Source organism: Fukomys damarensis, unplaced genomic scaffold, assembly GCF_012274545.1.
Source record: "Fukomys damarensis isolate Sample0158 unplaced genomic scaffold, DMR_v1.0_HiC HiC_scaffold_39, whole genome shotgun sequence".
In the NCBI taxonomy this organism is placed as follows: Eukaryota; Metazoa; Chordata; class Mammalia; order Rodentia; family Bathyergidae; genus Fukomys; species Fukomys damarensis.
In genome coordinates this window covers 5,017,474-5,040,457 of record NW_022900951.1, presented here as the reverse complement: position 1 = coordinate 5,040,457, position 22,984 = coordinate 5,017,474, and the positions used below count along the sequence as shown (strand labels likewise).

The window sequence follows — 22,984 nt, the reverse complement described above, 5'->3', positions numbered from 1 at the left end:
CGTCGACGTGACAAATAAGAACTGAAAATTAACGAAATGACTGTCTTTTTGGAAAAGCAGTAGAGCTATCCCTCCTTTCTCTGGCCCGACCGAAAGATTTTGCTAACGGTGAAGACTTTTTCAACGGACGTACCTCTCTCATTGTGCAAAACACTCTGTGTCACAGGTCTGGTCACCCGCTCGCACAGTCTGCTTGCCAGGTTTCCTACGTGCCACGAGGCATCTACCTGAAGAAAGAGGAGGTGACCTCACCTCTTCTTCTGGGAGGAGGAGGGCACAGAACTAGGGCAGGTGCTACCGGGTGTTACCAGCTGGCAGAGAGCCCTGTTTAGTCCTCAGTGAGAGGCCATGGGCAACACGCTGGCAATTGCGCCCAGGTGCTACTAGGCATCACCCAGGAGGAGCCCTGCTTACGAGCGTGAACCACATGACATTCACCTTCCGTGCTGCTCTCTATCCGCCAGTGTCACTTTGGCCACTGACCCTGATGTGGCATCAGATAACAAACAGAAAGCCCCTCTTTGGGGATCTTGTACTTTCAACTTGGAGAAACCGTGAGAGTTCTTCTGTGGGTGGTGGTCCAATGGCGGGCTACTTAGACTTCATTCTTTGCATTGCTTTGGGTGCAATGAGCTACGACAGGGAATCGAGGCTGACATGCTTGAGAGCTCAGACACACCCAGCACTGATTTCTGTGCACAGAGCAGTTGAAAGCAAGTGTTTACCCTCTAGGTTCCTGGCATCACCCACGTCTAGGGAGAATGTGGGTGTCCCACCCCTACTACTGAAAAGCCAAGACCACAAATGGTATAAAGGGTGTCTGGATAATTTTCAATCATTACAGGGATGATTGAGTATTTAACCTCGTCTAGCATGTGTATCCCAAGGTGAAAAGGGATTTAGAAGGACATGGTCAGGGTCAGGCAGTTATGGTAAGAGGACGCTTAAAGTAGAATTTAGGATTAGGGAAGATTTTTATTGTTCTTGTTACTATGCTGGGGACAGAACCCAGGGCTTTGTGCATGTTAGGCAAGTACTTTGTCACTGAGTACTCCCCTAGTCCCTGTGATGGAGATCTTGTCAGGTATTTTCTATAAGACAAAAGAAGAGTTAAAGCTAGGGTGGGGGCTGGGGCTGCCGGGACTGTCTTGGCCATCCTTCAGAGAGGCAAAGGAGAGTGAAAGCACAGCACTGCTTTCTCTCTCTGAGCAGCAAACTTTAGGAACCTCAGTTCAACAGCAAGAAAAAGCCATCATCTTCTGACTGCAGCTCATGTCTTAGGCAAGATTGAAATGCTATCCTAGCCTCCTTTTCCCAAGGCAAAAGATGCATTTGATAAATAGTCCTTCGTCTTGCTCTTGCTTTTCCGGTAACACATCTTTCTAATATATTAAGGGGTTCCCATATTCGCTAATGGGTGATAGATTCCGGGGCCGTTTAGAATATTATCAAACAAAACGTACTAGTTCGTAGTTGGCACAGGTGCACGCTGATGTGTAAGATCCGCGTTTGTTCACCATGTCACTCATTGGCAAATCAGTGCTGATCAAAGACTGTGTGCACATTGACTCTAAGAGCTGATGCCATCAAACATATTCAATTTAGGTTCAGACTTTATGGGGATGGAAGGGGGTGGGAAATGGGAGTAGACGGGACGGAGGAGAGAGGAAGGGAAAGTAACAATGATTAAGATGAGATGTGTCTGTATATCAGTTCCTCTAGATGAATGTGTTGTGTATCAAAAACATATACTAAAAGAAGAAACTGAAGCAAAGCAAAAGGTTTAGGCAACTCTGTGACTCATGACCGAGTGCATTGCCATTGAAAGAATGGGCCACTGGTACCGTGTTTACTTAGTGCTGATGGTAGATGAAAAAAATTAAAGTGACTTGCTAGAAAATAATGCATCTATTGCAAAAGGGCCTGTCAAATTGTATGTTTAGTATGTGTTTAGTAAATATTTATAAACATGGGTTTTCCTATTCTGATGCTGAGAACGGAACCCAGCCTGATGTAGGCTGAACACTTGCTCTACCACAGAGCCACACCCCAGCCCTGTGATAATTTCTTCAGGGCTATCTTTGAGCTGAGATAGAATGTAAAGGTCTGTGATTGTGTGTCTATGTGCATGGTGAAGCTATTGCAAGCAATCTACAACCATAAGGAATGGGTCTTATTCTTTTGGGAAATTACCATGCAATGTCATTTTGTTGGGGGCAAAGAAAACAAATTCATCAGTTTTGTAAAAGATCCAAGGGAATTTCTGACAGCATAAAAATGTGAGACTTTATCTCAGATGTCCCTGAAGCAGTCTTCATGCATCTTTCTTTTGCGTGCAATTACTGGAGTTCAAACCCAGAGCATTACACGTGCTGGCCAGGCAGGTGTTCTACCACTGGCCTACATCCCAGCCCTTCATGTGTCTTCAGCGAAATGTAAAAAAACATTTTTATCTTTTCTGACAGCCTCTGTTCCCCAAGAAGAACTATGAGTGCTTGACCAGCTGTGAGTTCCTCAAGTACATCCTCCTGGTGAAGCAGGGGGATTGCCCAGCCCCTGAGAAAGCTAGCGGCTTTGCTGCTGCCTGTGTGGAGAGCTGTGAAGTGGACCACGAGTGTTCCGGGGTGAAGAAGTGTTGCTCTAATGGGTGTGGACATACCTGCCAGGTGCCCAAGAGTCTGTACAAAGGTGAGAGCGGGACTGAGGTTCCAGAAGACCTTTACCTCCACAGGAGCTGATGTGTGCTTGGGCAAAGGGTGTTCTTCACACACGGAAAAGTGCCAAGAAAATACCAAACTTGAAGGAAATTTATTTTGCGCCACGTACAAATATGCTAAAATATTCACGGTACTCAGAGATTAGCCACTTCATCCCGAGGTAGAGTAAATCAGACATAAATGTTTTACCATATATGTACAATAATAATCTAGGAACTATATTTTATATACATTAAAATATATATACATATATTTGTGTGTGTGTATATATACATATACATATATATTTTTTTTTCTTTTTTTTTTGCCTAGAAGACTAAATCAATTAAGTGCTCTGCTGGGTACAATAGAATAAAAAGATTTAATCCCTGGAAATAGGCTGCAGTTGAAGCACTCTTTAAAAATGCACAGTAGGTGTACTCCTTGTGCAGCTTTTCTGTTGGCGGAATCTGAGGGTTGAAGATGTTAAATATTTTGATTAATATGTTGAGACTCTAAGCAGAGGAATTTCTTTCCCTCTTCCAGAAGAGGAGGACTCAATTCATCACACATTTCTGCAAATATAATAGTTTACATTCAAAAGCGAATTCTAGAATACTTAACTTCTTAAGGCCAAAGTGCTATTTGCCTTTTTCTTTAAATGTGACTATGTTCTGTTCTGCCCAACTGATTCTGTTGTACTATGTATAGTTTTGGCTTCTAACCACATGCATTCTGACTATAATATTTTATTAACTTTTTGGCCTAATTTGAAGAGCAAAGTACAGTTAATCAGTAAGCCAGTAGAAAAAGAGAAATAGATATGACTTTTTACTCACTTTTGAAATGTACATATGCCAAATTATATTCTTTATAACTGCTGGTGGTTTTTTTTTTTTTAAAGAAAATATGTGTAAAAGAGCATTCACTAACAATGCTACTTGTGAGTTATGTGTCTGGCTGTTTTTAGAAGTCTTTTACCCTCATAATAATGCACCTTCCCAGAAATAATATACCTGCCCTACCTTCCCCTAACTCTGCCTCTGAACTACCCTCCTTTGAAATTGACAAAATCCATGCAGTTTTCATTTTTTTTAAACTCTTGCCTAAGATTCATGGAAACCTAAAGTAAGTATCACTTCCCAAATTCAAGCTAGTTACTGTTTTCCCCTAAGTGGTATTTCTTTAATGGATTTAACATGTTGCTGTTTTCATTCCTTGTAAATTCTATCAAATGACTTCTGCAAAATCTAAACCACTTATTTTCTAAAATGTCAGATATTATGAAAAATTTCCTATTATGTTTGATCACACTCTATTTATTATTAGATTTTACCATTAAAATAGGATGTCTTTGGAATGATCATTTTAAGCCCATTTGTAAATCGCATAATGTTTTAAATGTAGGGCATTTTGAAAAAGGAATATAAATTAAAATATGCAGTTTTTATAGGAAATGTTGGGAATTTGTATGAATTACAAATATGCCTATTTCACCAATAATAAGGAGAATACACTAGGAAGGGCTCAAACAAATGATTAATTATACAAAGACACTTGCAACTCACACCTCTGCTTACCTACATAAGATAGACTTGTAAAAAAACAGCTAAAGTCACTTTTCTAAAAAGACCTAACAAAGTACCTCTTAAGTTTGATTTTTGTGGGAAGCAGGAATTCACGGAGCACTAACAACAAATAGACCTGCTGTTGTCCTAATGGCATGGTGAGGCTAATCTGTTGGCATTTAAACACACACACACACACACACACACACACACACACACGTGCGCACACACATGTAGAAGTTTGTTGCTCAAACGGCCCCTCAGGAGAGGCAGGTCTGTTTCCATGTCCAGTAAATAAGTGAGGGTGTGCGACAGACGGAGTCAGACAGAACCCACTGCCACCTTCCAGGACCTCTTAGCCAAGCAGCCACTTGAGTGCTGTTGACATTGTCAGCCACAGGGCCAGCTGCTTGCTCACTCTCCGAAAGGGAGCCGGGGCCCAGGGAAAGCTCCAGTCCGGCCCTGCCCTGGGCTCCTCCAGGTGAAAAACAGCCGCCCAGCCGGTGAACACAGAGACCCGCCTTGGCCACCTCGGGTGCCAGGTGTCACTGTTCCTTTCTTCAAAGCAGCCTTCTCGTTTTCTTCGAACCAATGGGTGTGAAGTGCTCTTCCCTGCCGCTCTCTGCCTCCTCTTGGTCTGGACCATCCTTTTCCTACACGAGTGGGATCCGTGGTTGGATGGGATGAGCTCGCCCTGCTGTCAGTTTGTGAGTGTGGAGGCCGAGGTCGCAGGCTGTCCCTAAGTGATTCGATTGCTGGTAGGAGAAAGGTTCCCATGGGCTAGCTCTCCTGTCGGTGTCGTTCAGATGGATCCAATCACCGGAAGAGGACCGGGGACCAAAGCTGTCACTGGGCATCGCTGTGTAAGAGGCCAACCAGAAGCTAGGCCATTACCTCATTATTACCAGTCCTGGGGATTGAACCCAGGCCTCACGGAGCTACATCCCCAGCCCCTCGACTGCAGTGGTACCTCGGCTCTCGAACTTAATTCATTCCACAAGTTGAATTCTGGAAAAGATGGCCAGATTCATATTGGTCTGTGAAAGATGGCCAAGGTCATGTTGGTCGGTCACCTGATGCAGAGTTCACCAACAAAAACAAAAAAGTTTTCTTTTTACAAAAACAAAATTTTGCCAAATGCTTCTGTGTACCAAATTGTTGGCAAACAAAAGTGCCCATGAACTGAGTTATCACTGTATTTTAAAATTAGTAAAATCACTAGTTCATCAGCACTGGCAGTCAGTGAATCACATGGTATTTTCCCCTCATTGGAATTAGTTGTCCATCACTTTGTAGCCTGGAAGCATTTTAAGTTAGCCAGGGAGTAAACATGATGGAGGACCACATTTTATTGCTCAAATAATGAGAAAGTTGTAAATTTCTCATGAGCTTCTCGTTCATTGCTCATTTAACTTATTACAATGTCATCATATAGATGACGGCTATTTGGAAATCCTGAAGAACAGTTGCTTCATTTTCTCCTAGTTTCAAAGGTGCTGGTGCCACTTGCATCTACCAGTTCTAATACATTTATTGATTGCGTCTGGTTGGCAGTGTCCCATAAAGGGCCTTGGAGAGCAACGACAGATATAAAAGCACTCTCACCCTGTCCGCTGTTCATTACTGAGCTAACTATGTGCATTGCACTTATTTAAATATGCAGATTATTTTATTAATTTCTGGAAAAATTGAGATATACCAATATCCATACTCTTTTCCATGCAGCCACTTATGGGTTTGATTTTTTACAAAATCATAGAGTCACGTAAACTTTCTGCTTGCCTTACTGAGTTTGTAGAAAGGAAGATGAGGCGTACAGATTTTACAGTCCAAACATTTGTATACTGAAAATTGTGAACAATGGGTGTTTTGAAGATGTGATTAATTTTCTGTTATCTCTGAGCATTGAGTTTGGGTTATTGTGGAAGAACTATCCTTAATTGATGCCTCGAAGTAAGTTACCTTTCCTAAACTCGTAGTATAGCTTGAAACAACCAACCAGGATCTATTCCTTTATTTTCAATTAAAATGATGGGCAGCACAATAAAAGACTTGAAAAGCTAGCATGTCAGAACTAAGGTTATGAAATGGAAACCTTAATATAGATGTGGAAAGTTTAAAAAGCTCGTCCTCTATAGATTAGAACATAAATGGTTGCTTTGGGGTTCATTTCTTCTTCCTTCATGTATGAAATTGGGTTTTTGGCAGTTAGTTTTTCCCTCCAGAAGGAGAAATGTATAATTATTTTACTGGCTGATCCCACTGGCTCTTCAGGCTTCCTGTCATAGCAAATGGTTGGGTAGAGAAGGAGAAAAGTGCAAGATTTGGACAAAGAGTCAAACTGATTTGTATCTTTCTGTTGTGTATGTTTTCCCTTCACCACGAGCAAATCAAGGATTAATCAAGTCAATTTTTTTCCCAAAAAGCTTTGTCATCGAATTGATTTAATATTTTCCACCAATATCTCAATGTCTGAAATTCAAATTTCAAGCCTTTGGAAATGGATTCATGCAGTTTCTCGCAAATGTATTTTTAACGGTCTGAATCCAGTGGTCCAATGCCTTCACATGGCATACGTACAAACTCCTGCAGTGCTGACTATCTTCATGAGAGGGTACTTAGTGGTTGATTATTAAATTGTTAGAACATTTTCATTTCATTCAGAATCACAGCAAAAACATTTTTTACACTTAAAATCTGGCTATGGATATGTAGCTGATTCTTTATCATCATTCGTTTTTCTCCCAGTCTATTTTCAATATCTTTTAATTATTTACTTGTATTTTTTTATTCCACCAAAACACATTTTGCATTTTAAGGTAAAAATAAAGTGCCCCCTTTGTCTCATCTTACGGAGTGACAGATGCCAGCATTGTAAAATTCCGCAACAGAATAGTTTAGATTCCAGATGACTAATTTGTTCAAAAATCATTTTTAGAAGACATAGTCTGATCATTTACATAACAGACACCGCATTGAGAAGAGACCCCGTTTACACATCTGGTTCTGCAATCGGGAGGCTGGTCTGGTCTCGAGGACCTGGGGCTGGAGGTCTTGGGGGCCCGAGTCCCATCTGCACACAATTACCGCAGCGGGCTGGAGTTACTCCCAATCAAGGGAGCCCATGACCCTAATGCAAAGCAGATGGACCATTTCTTAATTAACATGCGAACTGCAGGAGCGTTGGCCATCATAGTTAAAAAGAGGTGCAAATGAAGAAATGTGAACTGACTTTGTAGGTGTGGGCAAAGAAAGTTATTGGTAGTGGAATGATATTCCTGATTAACACCTTACAGTAGGAGATTTGGACATTTGCGTTTGCTTCTGGTGAACTCAGATTAGTTGAGCACCTCAAGTATTTATGTAACTTTTCATACTAGAGGATTAGACACCGGGCAGCCAAGAAGAAATGTGGATTTGGAGGCCTTGGACACTACTCTGTAGAAGTTTGCAGAATGAACCAGTCATCTTCTCTATGTCGTGCAGAGAAGTCAAGTGAATCATGAAATGTTCTCAGATCTGCATCCTAATCCCAGGAGAATTATTTGTCTAGCACCTTCCTGGCTACCTTGAATGGAGAAATCACACTCAATGGTCATTTTGATCAAATTTTGCTGGTTTTTTTCATCACACAAGAAAGAGGTATTTGTTAATCAAAACTGATCATCAGTTAGCTTTGAGGTCTCCATCCCATCAGGATTTTTTTTTAAATCTGGAAAAAGACCAGTGTAATAAAACTCATCTATTTAAAAGTCTTTTATGGTTTTAGGGATTCAACTCAGGAGTTTAGCCTAGAGCTGCCACCTGAGCCCTTTTTTATTTTTTATTCTGAGGCAGTCTCAAACTTGTGATCCTCTTACATCAGCCAAGTGCTGTGATTATAGGCATGTGTCATGCGCAGTGCTTGGTTTTTTTAACATTGCATTTATGTGTGTGTGTGTGTGTGTGTGTGTATTGAACCCAGCATCTTCTCATTGAACTACATCCTCAGTCCTTTTTTAAACTTCTATTTATTGATATTTGTTTGTTTGCTTTGAGACAAAGTCTCACTAAGTTATTAAATTTTACTTGCTGGGCTCCTACCTACTCTCTTCCTGCTTCAGCCTCCCAGACTGCTGGGATTACAGGCGTCCACCACCACAGCTAACAACATTGATTTATTTCTTGGTATTTACCTTTTGAAAAGTAAAAGTGATGGAGAGAGAGACAGAGAGAGAGAGAGAGAGAGAGAGAGGGAGATTTGAGACATTGAGAAGAATATTTCATTAGGAAGGCAGCACAGAATTCCTGTGATAAGTTTCTCCCATCCCCAAGTCACCTTTGAGCAGAGTGGGGCTGTCGCTGATGCAAAGGTTTTCGTAAATATTCCAGAGTCCTCCTATTTCCGTGGCTTACTCCGGAGTGGACTTAAAGTAGGTGAGGCTGTTTCTTCAGCAAACATTTGCTTTACATTTGCAGTTGCAGAGAGTTCTCCTGGGGACGCTTTGAGGAGCAAGAAGGACAGGGACAGGGCTCTTGACCTCTGGGGCTGTCACTTAGAGAGGAAGACAGACATCGTTAAATGAGCGTTTTGCAGCAAGGAGCAGTTAAACGCACACATTGACAGTGACAGGCTCAGCATTGGAGAGGGGCAAAAGAATGGGGCCTTTATTTCCATTCAGAAAGTTTAGGGGAAGTGTCACGGGGCTGGGGTGGCATTTGGTCTGAGCCTGGAAGTATTTAAGTGTCTGCAGAGGGAAAACAGACCGAAAGGCATTTCAGAGTTGAAAACATCTAGCAGGCTGTGGTCATAGGAAGGACCTGGCGGTGTGTTTCTGGGAAAGCTGGGTTTAAAGACTGGCTCTGTGGCAAAAATGTGTGATACACGCACCATGAGATAAGCTGAAAGATAAGTGGAGGGCGATCATCGAGACGGAGATACAGAGAGAAGTTCACCTCCATCGTGGAGAAAGTAAGATGCAAGTAGAGGGCCTGAGAAGATGGAGGAGACAGCCTCACTCCTAACGTGGGAAATGGTCACACCAAGAGTGAATTAGCTGAGATAGACAAGGAGATGCACTTAGAGGCTCTCGTGAAGGTCAAGGCAACAGAAGAATGAGAGGAACAGAATGTAGGGTGGTCACCCTGGAGACTGATGATTTGGCAATTCCTGGAAATGTGCTGTGCAAGTCAACAAGGACGGTGGCAGGTGCAAAAACAAACACAAAAAATTCTAAGAAACTGCATTGTCGTGAATCCCCGTAGCACAGAAGCAGCTATTTTAGGGCAAAGAAATTAAGATGTGACTTCTGCAGAGAAATTTAACAGTCACCTTTCGCCCTAGCTGGGGACTTGGGCGCTATCTGAGAATCATTTGCTTTAGCAGAAATAGTCCATTCGTTCAATGTCACCTTCATTGTAAGCTTTCGCACTCCAAGCACAAGTTTATGATGAAGGCTTGGAAAACTCTCAAGTCATGGCTGAGCAGGAGCCATGCCTGACTTAGTGGAGATCTGTGCCAACTGGGAAAGCAGAGGACATTATAAAAAGAGCAGTTGAAAGGATTTGCAGATGTATCAACAGCCACATCTTTTCTCTGCTTTGCCAGGTGGCTTTTCCCAATTTGAAATAGAGAAAGAGGTTGGGAATCGAAAAAGAAACCTGAGATCAGGCCAGAGCTCCACGCAGCTTAATCCATCTTCCTCCTTTGACCACTGATATGTTTCACAAAGTCTCAGGATCTAGCGAGGCGAATATATGGTAAACTGACCAGCCATACCCATCCATAACCCAACAGCAAAGCAAAACAGAAAATGCCACAATGGTAAATGTATTCCTTACAAAACATCTTTTTCAAAAAATAATGACCTTTTTGCCCCTGTGTAAATCTGCATTTTTAAATCATCCAGTCTGTTCCACTAAACAGCTAATGAATTTAAAACTTCTTCAAAGAAGACGACAGGAGTTCAGATCAAAATGAAACAAAATGGAGATTCAGCCGCAGCTGCAATGTGGATCAGATCTTATTTACATTTTGTTTTCACATTTGTCATAACCCTGTTTGATTAAACTGAAGGAATATAAAAATAAGTGAGCATTATGAACTGGATTATTCAAGTGAGTTTTAAGTGCTCCCATTCTTTTTTTTTTTTTTTTGTACCAAGAATCAGACTCGGGTCCTTGCACTTGCGAGGCAGGTGGCAGAACCACTGTGCTAAATCCCCAGCCCTCGTTGCTCCCATTGTTGATGGAAAACAATATTAATGGTGACTAGTGTTCTTGGTGTTATGATACCATCCCTTCTACCTAATTCACTTAGTTTGACATATCCTTTCAGTTTTATAAATGTGTTTCAAAATATCTCCTAGAAGGCCTAGGGTTTAGAGCTAAGGTTTCAAATTTTTTCAGAAAACCTGCACGCTGGGCCAGGGCTTTTATCTCAGTGGTTCCGTCACCTGTTTCACAAGTGCAGGGTCCCGAGTTTGATCCCGGGTACCAAAACAAAAACAAAAATGAAAACCTGCACTCTCTTTAGGGGGAAAAAGAAATCACAATGAAGCCAGATGTGGTGGTGAGTGCCTGTAATCCCAGCATTCTGGGAGGCTGAGTCAGGAAGATAGCAAGTTGAAGCCCATCATGGGCAACTTAGCAATTTATCAAGATGCTGTCTCTATATCATAACACATTTTGTAGTTCTCCTTTTTGGTTGTATAAAGGGAAGGGAATATAGCTTGGTGAAAAGGCCCTGGGTATAATCCTTAAAAAGAGAAATCAAAACTATTAACTTCTTTACATTGAGCCACCTGCGGGGGACTTTGGAAGCAAGGTGTTCCCTTAAGCCAAAACCAAACATTCTACATTCATCACCCTCCCATTTGAAACCATTAAGTCAGTAGGGGAGCCCCTGAGCAACCTATTAGGAATCCAGAAGGCTCACACTTTGGAAATCACTCTGTAAGATCTGACCACACGAGATTCAGCTTTGCCAATTTTTTTTTCCTTTTTTCCTGAAAGGGAATCCTCCCTGGGATGGCCATGACAGCAAACCCAGGAACCATGTTATAATGATCTTTGAATGTAGCCATAGCAACGGAACGTGTTAGACATGGGGAAAGGACTTGAGCCTCTTTATAAAGGCCACCTGCTTCATGTGAATTCCCTGTTAACCCCCAATGAAGAACCTGTTAACGCTATTTATTCATAGCCGTGCACATGAAAGGGTAGCCCTGGAGGGTCCTAGGGAGAAAAGGCTGTATGAGAAGCAGCGGCTGGTTCTGACCACCTGTGGGGGGTAAGGAAAAGCAAAAAGAAAACGCTCTAATGGTCTTTATATGTGCTATACTGAACTTGGTACCAAAAGACTTCTACTGTGACTTCTGGTACAGAAAGACCACTGTTTTGTTTTCTTTTTTTCATTTGCTTGTTTGGTTGGTTGGTTTTATTTTGTTTTATTGTTGTTGTTGTTTTCTGGTACCGGGGATCAAACTCAGGACCTTGTGCTTGCCAGTTAAGTGCAGCACCCCTGAGCTAAATCCCCCGGCAAAGGCCACCGTTCTGAAAGAAACATAACATCCATGGTCTGCACATAGGATTGCTGTCTTCTGTAGATTGCTTTCTTCAACTTTCCTTCCCATTCGAATCCTGTGCACATTGTTTTAACCAACACGGTCCTGTTTCAGGGGTCCCCTTGAAGCCCAGAAAAGAGTTGCGGTTCACTGAGCTCAAGTCGGGGCAGCTGGAGATTAAGTGGTCCTCCAAGTTCAACATTTCCATTGAGCCCGTAATCTATGTGGTACAAAGAAGATGGAACTATGGGATCCACCCCAGCGAAGACGATGCCACGCATTGGCAGACCGTGGCCCAGGTAAGGGCTTCAGGGCCTCCTTTGTGGTTCTCCTTGAGAAGGTGTCCAGTACACACTTACACGCACACACAGCCAATTCATTGTGCCTCTGTCAAGATGGCTGGGATGCAGAAATCAGTAGGGTGTGGGAACAGCCTCGTGCCTGTGTGTTACAGAGAAGATAGGCTCCAGAGAAGGACATGACGTATCCAGAGAGCTGGCTCTTGACTTACTGGCTCAAGATACACAGAAAAAGGAGAAAACACTGTGACCTGATTGCTTGTCTCTATTTCTTTCCAAGAATAGTGTTTTCTCCACTAAACTCAAACCCCACATGTTGGCACTAGTTAATGTGTTATTTAATCCTTTCCGTGATTTCTTTTCTGTTTGTCCCACACTTAAGCTTTTCCTTGGTAGCATGGTGCAAGATACAGATCACAAAGCTAGTTTAGTGGGAGATAGCCAACAGCTCTCAGATCTTTGCTAAGTGCTTTCTTCTTTATCTTAGTCCACTTTAAAATGAATCCAGTAGCTGAGTGGAAACACTCCTAGAGTTTATCTTAAGGCTACTGCCTTCTCATCTATCTTGATAAGAAAAGCAAAACATTTTCTTGCTTTTTAAGAGCTGCTAAATGGACCTCCAGCTGCAGCAAATACAAAAACAAAAGCAACAACAAAACAAAACAAAAATGGATAAAGAGACAAAGAAGAAATTTTCAATGTAAAATTCCCTTATGCTCTTTAAGAAATAAATGTCCCTCTCCACAATTGTGATCAAAGGGAAAAATTTTATTTTTAGTTAAATTGATCAGTTTTCACCAAGGATAAGAGTCTTTCTCTTTTTTCATAAATGTAAACATTAGGAGTATTTGAATGTTTGGAAGATTTTTTTTTTTTTTTTTTGGTACCAGGGATCAAACTCAGGACCTTGTGCTTGCAAAGCAGGCAGCGGTACCACTGAGCTAAATCCCCGGCCCTAGAAGAATTTTTTGTCCATATTAAAATCTCCAAAGGTTTAGTGTTTAGCTACAATAAAGACCCCAAAGTAAGTAGGTTCAAAGTTGTATGTGAAAGAAACCTCTGAAATTAGAAAAAAATCTGAGATTCCATCGAATAAATGTTGTAATTGCAACTTATACATCTTTCATGAAAAAGAATTTGCTTCAATAAAATTTGAAACTATTCATAATGCTCATTAAAGTTCCACTTGATTTACACGGCCTGCACCCATCAATAATAGGACAGATTCATGGGCAAATTTTCTAAATCATTCAAAGATGTGAAAATGGACTCTTTAATCATCTCTTTTATTCCCTCTTTTTTGGGAAAAAGAAAGTTTTTCGGTTATCATTGTAACTGTTACAATTACCTGGCCAGTTAATACCGATGCAGTTCTCCGTTTTTGTCACATGCAGTGGATACCATTCTAAATATAAGCTTTTGGAACTCACAGCTAAGACACTAAATCAGGAAATCAGCTAAAATCATTGAGCCAAATCAAGTGGTGTGCAGTGCTGAAGCTAACATTCATACTCTTTGATCTCAGAAATGTTTATCTCTTTGATCTCAAAAATACTCTCAGATATTGACAGAAACACAGTTAATCCTTCTCTGTAAACTTTTGAAATCCGAAGTTGGGATCCCAGTTCAGCCCTGCTGCCTGGTTTCACCCTGGGAGCCTAGGTGAGCTGGGCATCAGGCACAGGTGAGTTGCCTTGCCAAAAGCAGCTACAAAGTGGAAAGTCCGTCAGAGCATATCCTCCTGCCCTTTTAAATCCACTCTAGATGCCTTGTGATAGCTACCACAACGTGAATGCTTTGTAAAGATGTGCTCCACTGTATAATCGAAAAGTAGTACAATGAATATGTACACTGAGAATAATTTACTACACGAAAAGCCACATTGCCTTTAATCCCCCTCAGTGCACACCCCAACTTTGCCTGAAGTACAGGTGTCTCAATGCCCTTGCCGTTTTCTGAAGCAGTTCTACAAGTCATCTTTTGTGAGTGTCTTTAGGGAGTGTGATAAACAGTACAATGAACGCTGCTGCTGGGTGCTATTCAGTATAGAACTTTGTGTGAAAACATGATGGTGTACCCTCATCTGCCGTATTCGCTGAATCTAGCAGTGTGTAACCTCTGGCTCTTCCCCAAAGTCTAAATCTCATAATATCACCCTTTAAGATCAGGACCAATTTTTCACGGATATTATGTGGTCTACTCAAACCTGTTTTCCTCTCTCTCTCTCTCTCTCTCTCTCTCTCTCCATTTCTTTCTCTGTTCTTTTCTATCATATATCTATATCTGTCAGTCATCTAGGTTACTTACCCATCTTATCTATCTCTAGGTCTTGAGCTGCAATATGTACCTAGAAATTGTTAGCACTCTTTGAGTGTATGGATTTTAAAACCTACTTCCAGAATTATATTTGACTTGCAAGTTGAAGAGCCATTTTACTTTCTATAATCTAAAAAATGTATTTTATTTTCTTGCCTCTAATGGAATGGTTTCACGTACATCCTTTACTGATTAAATCCTGAAATGCTCGGCTGGATCACCAGGGTGAACAGCAACCCAAGCATTTGTCATACACTTTTACTTCCAGAGATGTTTGGCTCTTTGGGATGAAATATGAAAGTTGTCTTCACCTGCGCCAGCCGTTTCCAAATCAGGGCCTGATGGACTGGTGTAACCAGTAGGGAAAGGAAGGAGAGGTGGCACTGGCTGATGGGTTTGTGTATTTCTAAAAACAGACCCAGCTGGCACGTTAGAATAAAAGGTGTTCCCTGTGCTCTGTGACGTTTCCCCTCAGACTACGGATGAGCGGGTGCAGCTGACCGACATAAGACCTAGCAGATGGTACCAGTTCCGCGTGGCTGCTGTCAACGTGCATGGCACCCGAGGCTTCACCGCACCCAGCAAGCACTTCCGCTCTTCCAAAGGTCAGTGTTCCCTTCCCGCCCTGACACCGGACATGCACCTTGTTCCCTCCAGGGCACGTATGGGATACAGATTCCTTATCTCTGCGGTCACGTGGATGGCTGGCCAGCGGGTGGCTTTGGTGTTCTTAGAGCACAAGCGGGACGAGATGTGCCCGGAGGTACCGTGGAAATTTATGATTAGGGACATCAGGGGCATCTTACCTTCCGGGTGCCTCAGGAAATAAATAACATTATGGTATTTTTGAAACCTTGAAAGGAGGATTTTCCATGATCAACTTCTGCTGGGTCTCTTTTAAGATATTCTGCATCAAGCAGCATTTGCTTCATTTTAGGGGAGAAAGACACACTTTTGTCTACTTTAGATAGCACAGCTTTTCTGGAAACAGTTGTTAAACTGAATGTGGATTAGTCTCTTGCTTTTGTTCCACACCGTCCGGAATTTTCACCTGCCCTGAGTCATTTGATCATGGATATACTGCTGCCGGGTGGGTTCCTGTGCATTTGCTGTTTTCAAACCTCTTCGGGCTCTGATGAATCGGGTACTCTGCCACATTTGGAGCATTTGGCTCTGTCACAGCTGAAGGTCTGGTTTGACCAGGTCTGGCTGCGGGCACGTGACTGGCCACACACCGTCCAATCAGTTGAGCATCTGCTTCACGCAGCAGCAGGACCTGGCTTCTGAGACACAGGTTAGCCATGTTCATTCACCGACCAGGAGTTATCTTCTTCCTTGGGAGTGCATTTACATTTATTTCAAACCAAAAGTATTAAGGAATAATGTCAGACCTCAGACATCAGCGGTACACCTTCGATAGCCTACGGTTTCTGTTCCCAGACTGGAAGCATGTATGCCTCACTCTCTCCTTGTCTCCTCTGTGTTACTACGATATAATATTGCTAAACATACAGTGGCGCTATGTAATGATCTCTGTATGATCTCAGGTCTCAAGAGCCAAACTTTCAGTCAAGATCATTTAATATTTGGATTCCATCGCAGTATACATTGTAGCCTTTTAACTGTCTTTGAGAAAGATCATTTTAAAAAATTTTGTCCCCCCCCCACCCTGAGGAAAGTGAGTAGAATATCTCAGCAAGCTTTGCAGTGAAATTGTAAATAAACACATCAAACCTGGTCTTGTCATAAGATAAGGCTCTGTCTCCAACGGGTCTGATCGTTTTGAGAGGAGAGCGAAATGAATAATTAACGGTAGTTTAGGAGGCAGAAATCAATAAAAGGCTTGAGGGCTCTTCACCTTGCTTTCACGGTTCAAACGCAGTCCGGACGCGGCCTGGCCAACATGGGTTGCCATCTATTCCCTCAGCCTCAACACCTGGGCTGCGCTCTCGGAACAAGGCTGCGGCCCCACTTTCCCCTGGGGACGGGTGCTGAATTATCCGCAAGAGTGGCAGCGCCCCCTGCCTCCCAGAGGTGGGGAGGGTGGCTCTGCCCCCACGATCCCTTGCAGAGCCTGACGTCAGGAGCCCTTTAGGACCTTAGTGAGGTGCTTTCTCAAACCCCAGGACTGGTCATGCTAACTAAAAGTAGCTAGTCTGTGCTATCTGAACATTTCCTAGTGAACGCTAGCAGTTTAGTAGTCCAGCATTATGGCTGCAACCCTTACATTTTAATTGATTCCCATTTTTAAAAACATTATAATCACCATTACAATGTTCCATTTCCCACTTTTACACACACACCTGGTTCATGCTTGCATACCTCTCATTGGGAGGAGCATTCCAGGATTTAAATTTTTGCACTCTTTCAAATTTAAGAAGTGAGCACAGCACTCACAGTAGAATCTGTTAGGTCTTCGGGAAAGATGCATCATAGAAAGGAGGGAATGTCACAGATTAGCCAAACATGGAAGACATTCTCTTTATCATCTGCCCAGAGGAAGCTGTCTCCAACAAGATGGTACCGTCTTAATCTTATCAAGTGGGGCAAAGAGCCATGCTGGGAAAAATTGCCTGGCAAATTCATGAAACATAACTTACTTGCTGTAAAGTTCACCCATTGTAAGTGCACAACCCACTGAATTTTAACCCAATGAGCCACGCAAACAACACCCACACTCAATGTTAGAATGTCCACCATCCCCAAAAGATCTTTCATTCCTCTCCTTCTCACACTCATCAAATCCGCCTTGTCATCAAATTCTGTCAGCTCCATTTAAAAATCCATGCTGACCATTTCTGCAACGTCCATCATGACGGCCCCAGTCTGGGCCCACCGTCCTCTCTCACTGGTACAAAAGCTCAGGTGGCATGGGTAGGTTGGAGAACCAGCTTTCTAATACACCAGGCCTAACCATTTCAGGTTTCACTTTACTACCCCGCCCCCCGAAATCAACCACTTCCTCTAAAAGAAGTACCTGAGAGCCATATGGTAACTTTTTTAAGAAGACATTTCCGAAGAAAAATTCTTAAAAAGTGGAGTTCACTTTTTATAGTGAACTCTAAGGTGGTTTATACAAAGGCAAGAAAGATCTTATTGTGACAACTGAGTAAGTGGAAAGTGGTATTTATTAAAGCAGGAAAAAACACTACAATGGTGACTAAAATGTTTTCCCCGAAATGGTGCATTTTTATTCGGTAAAGGCCTATGTTTTCCAGTTGGGTTTTGGAACTAAAACTTTACTGGTCTTCTGATGGTTTAACATTATTTTTAAGAACTCTTCCTTTCACGGTAGTAGCCTGTGAGGAATACGTGATGGTCTAAGGCATTTCAGAGTAGGTAGGGACCGGTCTTGATCATTTAAGCCTCGGTCAAGGGGAAGAAGAAATAATTTTTTTGTCTATTATGAACACTTCTGAAAATATGAATTAAATTAAATTTTAAAAAGGAATCAAGAATTTGTGACAGTCGTATATCATCACGGTCACACACCTTCACAGGGGGTGTTCCCATGACACTGCAGTGGGAGATACAGTGTAGAGGCATCAATGACGAATAAAAGAAGTAAAACCTATATTCGTTTTCCTGAAATACTTGTTGCTGCTGTGCGTGTGTCCCGGTCTGTGATGATTTCTAAAGGTTACTTGCTTCGCCGTAGTGGTTGTTTTAATACACAGGGATGGTTTCTGTAGAAAAACAGTATTATCTGGAAGCCTGGAGGAGCCTGCCTCCCACGGAGTGATGGGGTTTCTCCTGGGACAGGCAGATCCGGTCCTTTCCCATGAGATACGGTGTCAGGGCAATAATAGCCCTGCGTTTCTCCAGGGGCGATAAGTGATTTCACTTGTCACTTGGCTCACCCTAGGCTCGGCCATTCCACTGTCCCAGACCTCCCTCCCTCCATGCCTGCTGTTGTGATGCTCATCCCGTGGCATTAGCCTGCAAGGGTTAAGCCATAAAACATGAAAGCAGCCTTTCTGAAAGCCAAAGGGTTCGTTTTCCTTGGCTGGAAGCGCTCCTCAGGATCATCAATAAAGGAAAGTATTTTTCTACAAGGCGGAGATTAGTTATACCCGCTAAACGGCCGACGTATTTTTGCACCAGCAATCACGCCAGTCTCACCCGAGTGGGAGTGAAAACAGCCTTCCTACTTCCGTGACCCCTAAGAGTGCCGGGCTTTCAGCTCGCTGGCATGAGTTTCTGCAGATTACTGTGAAGATCAGAAGGAGCGAAAGGAAAGTAGCAGAAGCAGGAAGAGAAGTGAGACGGGAGAAATGCTGTGATCTGGGCTTCGGAAAGAGGAGTTGAAAGATTGCGGCCGTTGTGTGAATTCCACCCTCTCAGTCTGTACCTCTCAGCTGATGGATTTCACTCTCTCACCTCTGAGACAGAAACCGTCTGGTTGACATAGAGCCGACTGTGTACGTGGTGTGACCACAACATATGGCGAATATTTATTTAACAATTCAAACAGTTTATTTCGGTAAAAGGCACGTGGCCACTGATCCCCCTTAAAACACTTCTATTTCGGGAGCACGTTTCCCATTGCTCTTGTCACTTTCCAAAGCGATTCTAGAAATCCTTTTTTTTGTGAGTCTTTACAAACTGTGATTTTTTAAAAAGATGTGATGTTTTCGGGAGCACGTTTCCCATTGCTCTTGTCACTTTCCAAAGCGATTCTAGAAATCCTTTTTTTGTGAGTCTTTACAAACTGTGATTTTTTAAAAAGATGTGATAGATGCTGCTCCTGAGTGTGAAACAGTAGGAAAGCAGGCTTGTGAAAACACGAGTGTGTGCTCATCCGCTTCAAGTGGCACTTGTGATTTCTGGCTCTTCCTCAAAGTCAAAATGATCACAAAAGGTTAATGCTCTTAACCGATTCGGGACCCTGAGGCAGCCACCACAGAGTTCTGTAAATAAAGTTTTATTGTAACAGAGCCACAGAGTAAAATATTGTAAAGATAGGGCTGGGGATTTGGCTCAGTGGTTCTGCCACCTGCCTCGCAAGCTCGAGGGCCCAAGTTCGATGCCTGGTACCAGAAAAAAAAAAGTAAAGATAATAACAATCATTATTATAGTTGGTGCTATATGTGAATTATCTCTTTTGCCTTTCAAAATTTAGCAGAGATTATTTTAATGGAGACAAGACTGGGAATGTCTCATTTTCCTAACAGTGTGCACCATATTGGCATGATAAATACTCAAAATGGACCTTACCTTTAAGAAAATGTAAAGCAAGTACATTAACAATAATTTTGCAAGCACTATTTTCTCACATGTTGCTTTCATAAATTATCTTATTTCATGTTCTGTAATATTTCATAAACTGGATGTCGTTTTGGACTCTTATGATCACATCCAGTACATTAAAAAAAACTCTAAAGTAGTAATTGAATTAAATAGATGAAGGGAAAAATGAATACCAAATGCCAGTTAAGTTTCATAAGTAATGGAAATTCTTTGGAATAGATGATTTTTTTTTTACAGTATTGAAGATTGAACCCACACTGAGCTGTATCTACAGTTCCTTTTATTTTTTGATATCGCTAAATTGCTTGGGCTGGGCTCGGTCTGCAGTCCTGCTCAGGGAACGGGATGATTTGGAGGTCGTGTGTCCACACCAAAACTCAAGCTGCGACCAGATTCCCAATGGAATGGTGCTGACAGGGTGGGAGATGTAGGCCATATGAGGTCACGGGGTTCCATCGTCATGAAGGGAGGGGATCATGTAGTTCTCACAACAGTGGGTGAGTTACTGGAGGGTGGATTGTTGTAAAGGGACTGTCTTTTTCTTGATTCTTCTCTGTCCTGTATTCTGTTCCTTGTCCACCCGTGTGCTCTCTGTGTCCTCACCACTGTGCAATACCATGCAAGGTCATGTTCCTGAACCTCCACACAAGCCAGAGTGGAAATGTATCCTTATTCTTTATAAGGCACTCAGCCTTGGGTATTTTGGGACAGTAGCAGAAAACGGAGGAAGGCAAGGCGTATGAGAAGAAAATAAACACACACCTTCAAGTGTGGAGGCTGGAGCGACTGGAAGGAGGCATTTGCATCTACGCCGGGCTCTGTGTGTGAGGGAAGGTGGCGCGGTCAGGATTTGGGTTTCGGGACCGATTTTGTCACACCTCCAAGTCCAGGAGGGATGTATGCTAGGCCATCGGCACAGAGGCGGCTTAAAGCTCTGACACTGGCCGAGGTCCCTGGAGAGGGAGGGACTGGGGACGAAGAGGAAAGGGCCCCCCGAGTTCCACACCGGGTGCTCTCCTGTTAAGTGAAGAAGGGATGTGGAGAAGCCAGGGGGAGCTGTCAGTCGTGTCCCGGGACAGGGAAGGAGAACTCAGCAGTGAGGAACGTCCTGCAAGCCAAGTGAGGGACATTTTGCAAAGACGAGGAAGTGATTAAGAATGTCGATATTGATGATCCAAGAGGGCCGATGAGATGTCTGTTCCTGGGCCCCACTAGCAGGTAATCAGAAGACCCCATTGTACATCAGGGGCCCCAGGTGATTCTTTTTTGGGGGGAAGGGGTTCCAGGGATTGAACTTGGGTTCTTGTGCTTGTGAGGCAGACAGCACAACCACTGAGCTAAATCTCCGACCCCAGACGTTTGATTGTTGAAGAGCCTTTGATTAGTGGTTCGTGTTGTACTCTGCTTTAGATTTCCCCGCTAGTTAAACTTTGTTATTTTTAATAATGAAATAAGTAACTTAACCAAACCTCTAGACAGTACATAGCATAGAGACAAACAAGAGACTTTTAAACATAATTCATGTTGCCGCCATTCCAAAACTGCATGGAGATTTGGAGAACGACACGATCAACACCTCAGCCTGACTCTTAACAGCTGAGAGAGTTGTGATTTCTGAGACAAACCAGGAATGAAAAAAAAATCGCCCCAAAGAGATGTCAGTCGTAAGCCGCCCGATTTGTAACGTGCATAAAAAGTGCTGAAGGTTTCTTTCTTTTATTTGCTTATTTGATTCTTTTTGCTGATCTGTCTTTGTTGCTTTTGGCCTATGGCAAGGATTGCAAGCTTCATGGCCGCTAGGAAGAAAACAATTATTCACGTCACCTGGCTTTGTTTTCCTTGCGGTTCTCAAAGGCGAGTCTACTCCACTTATCTATTTAGTGTCCACAGTTTTAGTGTCTTGGATAAACATATCCGTTTCAACCCAGTGAAAATTTGGTTGGGTTGCAGGGGTGTGGGAATGCCTCCAAGGCCTTTTCCGGTTTTATTTATTTATTTTTAATTTTTTTGGTTTTTTGAGACAGGGTCTCACTATGTAGTTGAGACTGACCTGGAACTCACTATGTAGCCCAGGCTGGTCTCGAACCCACAGGGATCCTCCTGCCTCAGCCTCCTAAGTGTTGGGATTACAGGCATGCACCACCATGCCCGGCTTCCAAGGCCTTTTCTGTTTCTGTATATGAAGAAGTTTGGATGAAGCAAATTCACCTTGTTTTGGTGACTGTATTTTATTTTGAGGCAAGACTAGGGGAATTTGGTGTAGAGCTTGTTCTTGGCTCTCACGTACTGCAAGAAAAGCAGAGAGTCTCGCATGGACCGCAGCGTTATTTCACGGGCAGTGCTACCTTGCTGTTGCCTTTGTCTGTGGCAGGTTCAGATTGTGTGTTTTCCTCCGGACTTTCAGATCCGTCGGCACCACCAGCCCCAGCCAACCTTCGGCTTGCAAACTCCACCATCCACAGTGACGGAAGCGTGACTGTGACTATCGTTTGGGACCTCCCGGAGGAGCCGGACATCCCTGTGCATCACTACAAAGTATTCTGGAGCTGGCCCGTCAGCAGCAAGTCACTCGTCCCAACGAAAAAGAAGCGGAGAAAGACTACCGACGGGGTAAGGAGGCACGAGCAGCAGGAGGGGCCTTCTCCTTGGAGGGGGTCGGAGCTGGTCTGAAAGGTGGTCTCCACGGACCCGGGGATGGACAGAGGAAAGCGTCCCTTTCCCTTTCCCTGCGTTTTGACGACACTCAGAGAATTCTGGGGAGAGCTGCTGGAGTTTGGAGAGGTGTTCCCCAGAGGCCTGGTCCCCGGTTTGGCACTCCTGGGAGGTAGAGGAGCCTTCAGGAGGACGTGCCCAGGTGGAAAGTCTTCCTACCACAGGGCTCCTGCCTTTGAAGGGGGTGATGGAAACCTGGTCTCTCGCTCTTTCTCTCTTGGCTTCTGGGCCACAGGATCAAAGGTTTTGCTTTGTCGAATGGTCCACCATCTCACGCTACCTGCCCAAGGCAGAGGGGCTGGGGCAGCAGGGAAGGCGCCCTCTGAAGCTGAGCCCCAGAGCGTCTTTCTGAGTGGATCGTCTCGGGCAGTCGTCGTGGCAGTGGAAGGCTGGCCAACCCACACAGGCCAACTCACTTGTCTTTTACGCTTTGGGCCAAAGCGCTTGAAACGGGTCCTTTGACCTTTCCTACCCAAAGGGCAGTCACAACTTCAGAAATCAAAAGGACACGTGAAACTGTTTCCATTTTACCTATCTAAACACAGAAAACGGGGTCGTGGAAAGTGTCCTTTATAGATTTTTTTTTTTTTTTTTTTTTT

The 22,984-nt window shown here is 43.2% G+C and overlaps 1 protein-coding gene across 1 annotated transcript in view; it reads left to right on the top strand.

Annotated features, from left to right (window-relative positions):
* The window catches only part of Anos1 (anosmin 1), a gene marked incomplete at its 5' end in the record, with an annotated part of 128,074 nt that overhangs the window by 76,322 nt on the left and 28,768 nt on the right, over positions 1–22,984 (top strand). Inside the window, 4 exons of the mRNA XM_033760263.1 lie at positions 2,466–2,688; positions 11,923–12,107; positions 14,899–15,028; positions 22,078–22,283. Coding sequence (XP_033616154.1) covers positions 2,466–2,688; positions 11,923–12,107; positions 14,899–15,028; positions 22,078–22,283 — 744 coding nt within the window. The remainder of the gene's footprint in view (positions 1–2,465; positions 2,689–11,922; positions 12,108–14,898; positions 15,029–22,077; positions 22,284–22,984) is intronic.